General features: G+C 38.5%; 1 protein-coding gene across 2 annotated transcripts; it reads right to left on the bottom strand.

Annotated features, from left to right (window-relative positions):
- Positions 1-391: 391 nt before the first annotated feature.
- On the bottom strand, positions 392-9,314 carry LOC107793065 (protein FAR1-RELATED SEQUENCE 5). 2 transcript variants are annotated; one of them, XM_016615356.2, is made up of 4 exons: positions 9,153-9,314; positions 8,081-8,505; positions 915-1,124; positions 392-726 (listed from the first exon to the last, which is right to left on the bottom strand). In XM_016615356.2, coding segments are annotated over exons 1-3 (630 nt in total). In that variant the 5' UTR covers positions 9,154-9,314; the 3' UTR covers positions 392-726; positions 915-920. The 2 variants fall into 2 exon arrangements, with proteins under 2 accessions (XP_016470842.1, XP_016470835.1); XM_016615349.2 differs by having other exon boundaries at positions 392-1,124.
- Positions 9,315-10,977: the final 1,663 nt, after the last annotated feature.

Below are 10,977 nucleotides of genomic sequence, written 5' to 3' on the forward strand. Positions count from 1 at the left end.
GATCAATTTTAGACACAAAAAACATTTAAAAAAACAAGAAACAAAGATCAGAAGATAATCCTTTCGGATTACAAGTTAAATAACATTGATTAAGTTATTGACTTTATTCAATATAAAGCTCGCATAAAAGATTGAGCCATCTGTGATCCGGGATTTCATTTTTCATTTTTCTTTTTCTTCTTCTTTCGAGAATCTGTGTTTGAAAGAGACTAGCAAAAAAAAGACTTACAAATATATGTAAGAAAATGCTACTGCTCAGATCAACTGTGATTGAAGTCTTTAAGAACCATGTCAATTCCCATAGCATAGGATTATAAGAATCTGTACACTTAGCTATTTACCCACAAGGCCACAAACTACCTCTGTTATAAATCATGCTCTGCATCCATCACTAACGAACTTTACATATATGTATACTAAACATCAATAATCTCCAAAGCTAGTTTAAGCAATGTAAATTACACAAGTATACGTCAATAACCTCCAAAGCCAGTTTAAACAATGTAAACTAAGCAATTATGCGTCAACAATCTCCTAAGCTCTGCTTGATACACTGTCCATGTTCTTTTACAATTGCTCGTAAGCAAAAAACTAAGACTGCTTCAGCGTCATTTGACCAAATAAAGAGCAGTTAACATTCTGGGGACTAGTAGCAGGCAGATTCCATCAGCTTCCACCAAATCATTTGAGTTTATACAATATAAATCTGAACCAGCAAGCAAGAAGCTACATAATCCAGTGAAATAAATTTCAGTGACGTTAGATGAACAGAACGTGACATAACATTCCGGAAAAACTTGTCTTTTCCAGTTTCTCCTTCTTGTTCTCCACTTTTCCAAAATGACAGATTAGGGTAATCAAATGTTTTGTCAAGCTACAAAAGGATAACACCATACCAACATCTAAATACTTACACATGGCTACTGGTTATTGGATGGCTTTTGAACTTCTGCTTCTATTTCTTTTACATTGTTGACAGCTACTTCAATTTTCTTTGACAAAAGCTCCATCTGCTGCTCAACATTTTCCAAAAAAGTAATTAGCTGCTCTCTGTATAGGTCACATAATTTATCCTGATGCTCCAACTCCGCCGACAGTTCTAGGATCCTCCTGTCCTTTTTATCCTACAAGAGAAAATCAAGAACCAGTCATTTCAAAGATAATAAGAAATTGCAGCAATTTTGTACTCACGAAGACAGACACACTCTTTCAAATGTCATTAATTACCGAGGCTTGAGATCCTTAGAGGGGAACATGAAGCCTCACCCTCGCCACCTGTTTCCCATGGGATCCCAAACACTATCCAGTTCCCGAAGCTACTTCTGATATTATTTAATCTCATAATAGTGTTTAGCTACCTAATAGTGGTGGTCATGAGGCTTGGGCCATAATCAAGCTGACGCATGAAATGTACTAAAAGAGATCCAGCATCCTAAACACTAAACAACAACAACCCAGTAGAATCCCACTAGTGGGGTCTGGGGAGGATAGAGTGCACGTAGACCTAACCCCTATCCAACAACAGCATCCTAAATACTGTTGTTTACATTATAGCAAGAAAGCACAAATAAACGATGAAAAAGAGTAAGTAGCTTTTCTTTCTTCTTTCATTTTTTTGATAAGTAATTAAGGAGTAGCCGTCTCTAGTGGCCACCAAACATTCCGTTTTGAAATTACCCACTGAAGCTTTTCCTGTGACATCCTTTTCTTTTTCTTTTTCTGAAAAAAGTGCAAAGATAGCAAGTTGCCTCTCTGGTTAGACTTTTAGGAGTTACTTAATTTTTGGGAGATCTTCCACACACACACCTGGCAACCACCCCTCCCCCCCCAAAAAAAAAGCTGGAGGAGGCATGATTTCTTCTTCCTTATTAGATAGGCTGTACATATTAGTGTCCCACATTTGACTAGTGTGAAGTACTCATTGTAAAGACATGAACATTAACACATAGAAGTATAAGGTGTAAAAGCCACTCATTCCCATAAAGTCTTTCTCTCGTGTTCTATTTCTTACATGATATCAGAGCGAGGCTAAATAGTTTATGCAGAGTTATCAAAAACTTTCGTGAGAAAGAAAGACTGTTGCCGTGCATTTTCCGACAACAATGAGCGTTGTTTCAATTGTCCTCTATTTTCGTGTGCTGTGAATAAACCAGCACCATCACTTGGTCAGGCAATTTCCGGCTAGCAAAATCAAGCTAGACTCATCACAAAAGGAGACGTGACGCGCTCCCCCACACCCGGCACAAGCATATTGTCTGGCGAGATCTATCTCACACACCAAACGTGTGAGCCATTTCCGGCAACTTAAAGACTTGTACCTTTGGTCTTTGAGGTCGCTTGGATGGTTTGAGGCCAACCATACTATTTTCTGCAATTTCAGACCACCAGAAGTATGTTTGTAGTAGTTCAGTCACTTCTCTGCGATCTCCCTTTTCCCGCAACAACTCTGCCTTTCTCTTACATTGTGGGGCTTGTCTGAGACCTTTGCATCCTTCCCTCAAACTTTCTGCAAAGCCACCTTCAAACGACCAACAGTCCTCTATTCACTTTCTGGCTAGTTTTTCAATAACTTAGTATTATTTTTTAATAGGCTTCTTCTATTGAGTTATCCTGTAAGGTTAAGGTGCCAAAGATAACTGAAAAGGCTACAAAAGTTGATGAAAAGGTCCGAACACATTAGAAAAAGATTGATGCTCAGTTATGCAGTTATTTGTCGCACTCTATTGATCCTAAGCTGATGGACTTGTTTTGACTATTTCAAACTTGTTATTTGGTTTGGAAAAACAGTCATGCTTTACATAGTAACTATGTTTCCTGCCTTTATGATTTTGTTTTCAGAATGACTAATTTGAAAAGGCAGGAATTAGACATGTCTACTTATTTTGACAAGTTCAACAGTTATGAAGGATCTTAATAACTTAAAGCAAGTTACTGCCAGTTTTGAGGAACAGTTGGAATAGTGACAGAAGATGTTCTTAGTTCTTACACTTGTTCGGCTTCCAAGTGATCGTAACTCAATGGGAGATCAAATTTTAGTTAATCCAACTACTCCTATACGATGTACTTTCGAGGTTTTGCATCTCTCAAGCATAAAGAAGAGAGAAAAACAAAAAGCACCCCGCTAAAGTTTTTCACAAAACTAGCAAAAGCATTCTTCAAACTCACGTTAGAAGAATGTAAGATGAAAAGAACCTTACCCACTCGTTCTTCAATCCCGCAAGATTGCAAGAAGCGTGGAATAAAGGAATAAGAATGAAATAAAAAATCAATCATGTTTTTGAAGCTAATGCTCAAAGAAACTAATCACCAATGCTTACTTTCAGCATATTAAGCCCTTTATTCCATATTAGGCCGAAATCCTAATTAAACTAGAATAAGAACAAGGCTAAGAAAACTTATCCTAACTAAAATAGGAAAAAGAATTCTAGTAGGAATGGGATACCAACTAACAATCCTAGTTTGACTAGAACTACAAATATAATCCTACTAACACAAATATTAAATTACTAGAAAACAAGAAATAAGAAATTTCAATCTTTAAGGAAAAGAAATCCTAATCTTGAATGGATTCTGGGACTTCTTCAATTTCTTGAAAGTTTTGGGCCTCAATTCAACTAACGCTAATTAGTGTAAGCATTTTAAATCCGTGGCCCAATTCTCCAAATCCATTGGCACCTTCATGAGCCCAATAAGCCTCCATTGTTGTAGAAAACACGGCCTCCATATATTCATCACTATAGCAGATGAGGTGGTCTCTTGGTTCCCCTCCTAGGTCACACAGTGATCCCCTCACCATCAATGGATTCTTCTGTTTTTGCGTCATAGTCTGGGGAATCAAGGTGGAAGTCATTTTGGAAAGTCTCGACCTAAAACAGTCTCCTCGAGCATGGTTAACCAAGTTTAGCATAGTTATACAAGAGTTTGGCATGACATGGAGCGAAAATGTTCAATATGTATCTTATCGACACTCTCACTCTGATGTGTGTATCTTTTTGGTAGTCTCCATAGTTATCACTAACGGTGATCAAGAGGGCAGTGAAATCTTGAAGCAACATCCCTCTCAGAATTTTCATACCAAGGACCTAGGTAAATTACAATACTTCTTAGGTATTGAAGCAGCTCAGTCCAGATCAGACATTGCCATTTCACAGCAAGAATGCTCTGGACATACTTAAGGAAACACGAAACAGGGACGACAAACTATAGACCTATTGATACTTCTATGAATCCAAATGTCAAGCTTTTGCCAGGTACCAGGAGCCTCAGATGCTGGGAGATATAGGAGATTAGTTGGAAAACTGAATTATCTCACTGTAATATGCCTGATATCGCCTTTTCAGTGAGTAACGTCAGTCAGATTCTAAATTCTCCATGTGTAGCTCCTTGGAATACAATAGTCTGTATTCTTCGGTATTTTAAGTCTGCTCAAAGAAAAGGGCTACTTTATGAGAATCAAGGACATGAGAAGATTGTTAGGGATACAGATGCTTCACCCTCTCACGCTCTACCTCTGGAGATTGAATTCTTGTTAAAGGCAATTTAGTATCTCGGAAGAGCAAGAAATAAAGTGCGGGCGAGATCCTGTGCTGGAGTTGAATATAGAGATATGACAGCTGCAACTTGTGAAAACATATGGATCAGACAACTATTGAAAGAATTGAAGTTTGGAGAAACCACTCAAATGGAACTTTGTTTGTGATAAACAAATGCATCTGGTATTTGCTTCAAACCTAGTATTCCATGAGAGGACCAAGCAAATAGAGATTAATTGTCACTTCGACAGAAAAAGATATTCTCAGGAATACTGTCACGAGATTTGTAAGGTCTGATGATCAACTTGCATACATATTTACCAAGTTTCTTGTTGATCCTCGAGTTAGCTATATATGTACAAACTCGGGATATACAATGTGTATCAACTCTTGGGGACGAGTGTTAGACAGGTCAATATAGTTGTACACATTAGTGACCCACATTGAACAAGTGTAAAGTACTCAATTATAAAGACACATATATAAATAGGTAAAAGCATAAGCTGTAAAATTCACGCAGTCCCATAAAGTTTTTCTCCATATTCCATTACTTACATTCCTAATCTGATTCCCCTCTTTTCCTGCCAATGCTTCTTCTTCTAAACATCAAATTCCTCCTCTTCCCTTATTTCACTCAGATTTACTTGCTTTTGCAGCTAACTTTTCCTTCTTTTGCTCCTCAGTCCTCAGTAATGTCAATATCAAGACTGAAGTCTTGTGCATAAGATCGTATTCTGTGGGAAACAAAGACTGTAGGAAACCTCCCTGTAGCTTTTGTAAGCTTTTGATAACATAGCATACAACTAATCAACCTCCTAATATATAGCCACTGTATGCCTGTTTAGAAGAGTTATATACCCCAAACCATAAACGAGATAACCAGCTTTAGAATAATGTAAGATAATAATCCGCCAGAAAACTTCCACTTTTGCAAATTCGCCGTTCTAATTGTTTCTCTGTTTTCTATTCCCTAACTTTCAACGTATTATTTATGTTCTTAATCCATTTTTCAATATTCACTAAACTCTATCTTCTAGTTAATCTGCGGTAAACCCAGTAGTAATTATTCTACATGAAGTATTGCTTCTTCCTCTACTTCTACTTTTGTATTTAATCTTCCACTCGTTAACCCTTAGCTTTCACCTTAACATCCAAAGTAGTATGAAAATGAAAAAATGAAAAATAAAGCAGCTAAACTTTTTTTCTGGGACAAACAGTTGAGAGAAAAACTTGCAACTGTAATGACAGAGGACTGGAAGCTGCAAATTAGTGGTGGAATAAAATGACAGGAAATGGAATGAAATAGTGTTAAAATTTTAAATTCCAAAAAGTCCCTCTGTTTTAGTAACTCCTTCAGCAGAGGAGTCAACCTTTAAGAAAGTGTAAAATGCGGGTATTGGTGCCCAAGAAAACACAGAAAAGAAGAGAGCTATGTGGGCATGTCAAACGTAGAAAATTAGTAGCCACGGGAGCAAATTAATCATGAGAAATAGTGATGAGCAAAAACAAAAGAGTATCACTTATATGGATCTTTTTCTTCCATTGTGCTCTATCTTTAGATAAGTGTGCATAAATTCCAAGGATTTGTAGGTCTTTCAAGACAACTTCCTTCCATGTGGTTTTAGGTCTACCTCGTCCCCTTTTAACACCTTCACTCACCATAGTTTCACACCTAGAGACCGGTGCATTGGTAGGGCAACGCAAGACATGACCAAAGCATCTCAAGCGACCTCAAATTTTATCCTCAATATGTGCTACTTGTACCTTCTGGCGAAATGTGGTCATTTTTAATCTTATCTAATCTGTATTATCGCACGATCCATCTTAGCATCTGCATCTCTGCAACACTCATTTAGTGGATATGTTAGACTTTAGCAGCTCAACATTTACTGCCATATAACATTACCGGCCTTATAGTGTTACTAATAGGACATTTGGAGAAATTTAGAAGGCCACTTTAAATGCGGATCAAGCCATGCTATTCTTTTCAAAATATTTCACTTAGGCTGAATATATCATAAAGGTGGTGGAGCACTAGAAGGGAGAAGAACAGAGAAATAGGAGTACCGGAGAAAATAGAGAGTAAGAAGAAAAGAAATGAATGAGAGATAGAGACAAAAAGAGAAGAATGAGAAAACGGAGAGGAAGCAAGGGAAAGGGTGTGCTTAGTGGTCAATGAAGTGGGTTAAAAACCATGAGGCCTCAGGTTCAAATCCTAACAGAAGCAAAAGCACTTGGTGATTTCTTCCCATCTGTCCAAACCTTGATCGACAGAGTTACCTGGTACCTGTGCTGGTAGGAGGCAGCAGGTACCTCGTGGAATTAGTCGAAGTGCGTGCAAGATGGCCCAAATACCAATGTTATCAAAAAAGAAGAGAGGGAAAAATAGGAGAAAAACATGGAGACAGACTGGCAGAAACAATGCGTGCAGTTTCGCTTGCAAATATTATCAATCAACTCCAACTCAGTCTCAGTCAATTGACAGTGGTAACTAATTTTCAAATTTTGTCAAAAGCATGTAAAAGCACCTCAACATTTATATTTTGAACTCAGCAGAACTAATCAAAAGCAATGAAGCTGCTTGGATTATGCTCTTGACACTATAGCTCATCCATGGAAAGGATACGTATTTTTCCTCCTTTTTTTGGCCCCTACAGCCAAGCTAGATGATGAAAATATGCTTTCCCGAGATTGTGTATCAAGGTATTTTCAGTTTGAAGCTAACTGCGCCAGCGTGCAACATGAATGGACAACTACATCAGGAAAATACACCAACCAATACAAGATGTTCTAGGCTTTCAGATTAGCCGGATCAGAAAATGAATGAGTTATCGGGAAATTACCCATTCTATGATCTTTGGACTCCAAGATGGACGGAACTGTATGGGGTGTTTGAAAGTATAGATGGCAAAGGTTAAGCACCAATCTTGCCATTTTGTGGTCTGCAAAGCTTTCCATCCTTTGATGCCATTCAAATCTTATCGACAGAGAGCTGCATCTTATAATCATCATTAAGATGCGCCTGAACTCCAAGTAGGGAATTCTTAAAAACATGCTCAAAATCAAACACAAATTGAGGGATAGTACAGCTGCCTGAACCACTTAGCAAGCGAAACTGCAATAAGATAAATATCCAGGCTGCTACATTTTTCGTTATACAGCACCTAAGCTGTATTTAAATGGCAATGACGATTATGCATGGGCATGACAAACAGAATAATGCAAGATAGAGGATAGAGAGAGAGAGTTACTGGTAAAACCAATTGATAACTGTTCAATCACCCAACCCCTTTTCTCCTAATCCTTAAGAATTTTGGAAGGCTTTGTAGCAGCTAGATTAGATGAGTTATTGTATCTCAAATAAGAGAAGATCTAAGAACTGAAGGCAGGCCGCATATAATATTTTCCCTTCAGATTTTGTGCACTAACATCTTTCATGAGGTGACACAAAGTATATTGACTTATAAGATTAAACTGAGACCAAAGGACGAGTAAACTTAAGATGAACCACAAAGAGTGTTCTTTATTATAAACCTAGTCACCCTTACCATTGCATTACGAGAAGAACATCCAGAAGCAATCAATGGATGGGTATGCTCCTTCACGAATCTCGTCACAACCCACTTATCAGACTTGTTAACCTTTACCAACATCATTGCCTTGCACCCTTCTCGTGTGCTAGTGCGTGTTTTTCTAGGTGGTCCATAATGGTTTTTCATTTTCACGTAATAGCCTTGCTTGTTACATGAAAGTCGTCGTGAAAGGATTCTCTTGTCGACTTCTGAACGCCGGCACTGATCAATGCGCATGATAAACCCAACACGCTTAGCATAGTCATCATAAAATCCTTTGGCAGCATCTTCTGACTCGAACTCCATTCCAATAAATGGCTCCCTAACCACATTATCCTCACATGCAACTAACTGGCTTTCAGCAGAACAATCTATTGTAGCAGCTCCAGTCTCTAAGTTCACTGCCACACCAAAATGATGCACATTATCCAATAAGACAATGCTCTTTTCATAAACCAAACATCACCCAAAGTTTTAAAAAATTTATCGAAAATGTCTTCTCCAGTACAGGATCAGATGCATTATATTAGGTACTAAGTTTACACCCAATCCAATAAAGAAGTGGTGGAACCTAGTAATCCTTCCTACCAACAGACTTAAAATCATTGATCAGGTCGCCCACGTATATGCCCCAATAAAGCTGTTGGTCAGAAACATCCTATTGTACGCAGAATCCAGCCAGGAAACGAAGCACAGTGTATTTATGTATGTGCCTATGTGTTCAACAAGCACTTGTTAAGAGAATATTAGAAACAATAGATATGTAAAGGTTCACAATACACTTGTTTACCATCTTCTAACTGAACCGTTTAAAAAGGTATATAATCTGCATGTTCACGAACTAAAGTTGAGCTTGCACAATTCATTCCCCTAACCCTTCAGAATTTTATTTCCATCCAATACATAGCAGTTTAAAAGGTCCAACAATTATCAATTATCAGCCTTTTTTCAGTATTAAGTTAGCTACTTCAATTCTTAAATTAACAAATTCAAATAGTCCATTTGCAAAGGGAAGAAAACAAAACCGAGAACCCCCAAAAAGACTTACTTGTATGGACAACGGAAGTGACTTTGATGGAAAAAACAGCCGATGATGTTCCACTTGCGACCAAACGAAAAGGGTTTATGGTCGTTGAAGCTTCAATTTGGATTTCGGACGTTTCTTCTCCCGATTCAGGCTCTTCTTCGTGAAACACACATTGTTCATTGGCGTGACAAAGAAAATTCACTATGTAAAATGGAGTATAAAGGGACAGGACCAGGAAGAGTCCAACGAAAAATCCGAAAGAATTAGAAGTATATTAAAAAATACTTGTTATTTGTTAATCTACCAAATCAGACACATAAATTAAAGGAAGAATTACTAGAAAATACAGCTGACTCCGTATTATAACCAAAAGTAACTCACATTTAAGTCTTATCTAACCTAGTCTATCGTAGATACTTTGAAAGCACTATCAAAGGCATACCGTAAGTCCTGTGAAAATTTGAAAACTTTTCTACTACTAGTAAGCTTCAAAAAGTAACAAAAACACTCGAGGGTCGTTTGGTTTGAATATACAGGTTATGCTGGGATAAGTTACGCTTGTTGGATTTAAGCTTGGTTAGCTTAAAGTAAAGAGTAAATAGACAATGGAGGAAAAATGAAATATTTGAATTTCCCTCCTAAACAAAAGGACATTGTTCCATATTAGAGGAAGAAAAGACTTTTGATGGGTATATATACAATTACTCTTCTCGGGTTTACACCTGCTCCAATTCCTCGATCGTCGATTTAGTGGCATCGGTATCATCGGGTGCTATAAAGGATCTTGGGACACCGTAATTATCCTCCTCGTTTGTCGTGTGCTCCTCTTGTTTTTCCGACCCGGTCAGGGTCGGGATCGTTGGTTGCTATTTGGTTTCCTTATCTTCAACCAGTCCCCTATTTTTTTATGTCGAGACCGCGGGCACCGGGATTACTTCCTCGACATCGAACATCTCCTTTGCGGCGGTTGCTCCCCGTAGACCGTTTTGATTCCTCCCGGAGTGGGAAATTTCAACGTTTGATGTGGGATTGAAGGCACCGCCCTCATGTTGTGAACCCATGGCCTTCCAAACAAGGCGTTGTACCTCATATCCCCCTCGATCATGTAGAATTTTGTTTCCTGGGTGGTCTCGACAGTGTTCACTGGTAGGGTTATTTCACCCTCTGTCATCTCGCATGCCATGTTGAACCCGTTCAATACTCGTACTGCCGGTACGATTTGGTCTAATAATCCCAATTGCTCTACGACCCTCCATCGGATGATGTTGGCCGAGCTACCTAGATCAATTAATAGACGTTTAACTCAAGATTTATTAATAAGTACAGATACTATCAATGCATCGTTATGAGGTTGGATGATGACCTCGGCATCGTCGTCACTAAACGAAATGGAGCCCTCCGAGACGTAATCCCCGGTGTGTTTTTCCCTTGTGATAGAAACTTTGGTGTGCTTTATCATTGGCCCTTGGGGGACATCCACTCCCCCAATGATCATGTTGATCACGTGTTGAGGCTCCTCTTGCTCAATCTATTTGTTGGCGTCCCTATTTTTGAAATGATTTTTGGCCTGTTCACTTAGGAATTCTCGAAAGTGCTTGTTGTTGAATAGTTGAGCCACTTCCTCTCTTAACTATCGACAATCTTTAGTCATATGACCATGAGTACCGTGGTACTTACATACCAAGTTGTGATCCCTCTATTTGGGATCGGACTGAAGTGGCCTAGGCCATTTTGTCTCCTTGATGCGGCCATTGGCCGATATTATACTTGCAGCGTCCAGGTTGAAGTTATATTCTGATGGTATCATTTCATCGCTCATATAGACAGGGTTTCCCCAAATTTCTTC

This window comes from Nicotiana tabacum, chromosome 22, assembly GCF_000715075.1.
Source record: "Nicotiana tabacum cultivar K326 chromosome 22, ASM71507v2, whole genome shotgun sequence".
Taxonomy (NCBI): domain Eukaryota; kingdom Viridiplantae; phylum Streptophyta; class Magnoliopsida; order Solanales; family Solanaceae; genus Nicotiana; species Nicotiana tabacum.

Excerpts from the sequence above, each read along its gene's own strand:
- LOC107793065 (XM_016615356.2), bottom strand. Across the intron at positions 1,125-8,080 it reads GTTCTTCTCGTAATGCAATG|GATAAAAAGGACAGGAGGAT; the intron begins GTAAGGGTGACT and ends TTTCTCTTGTAG.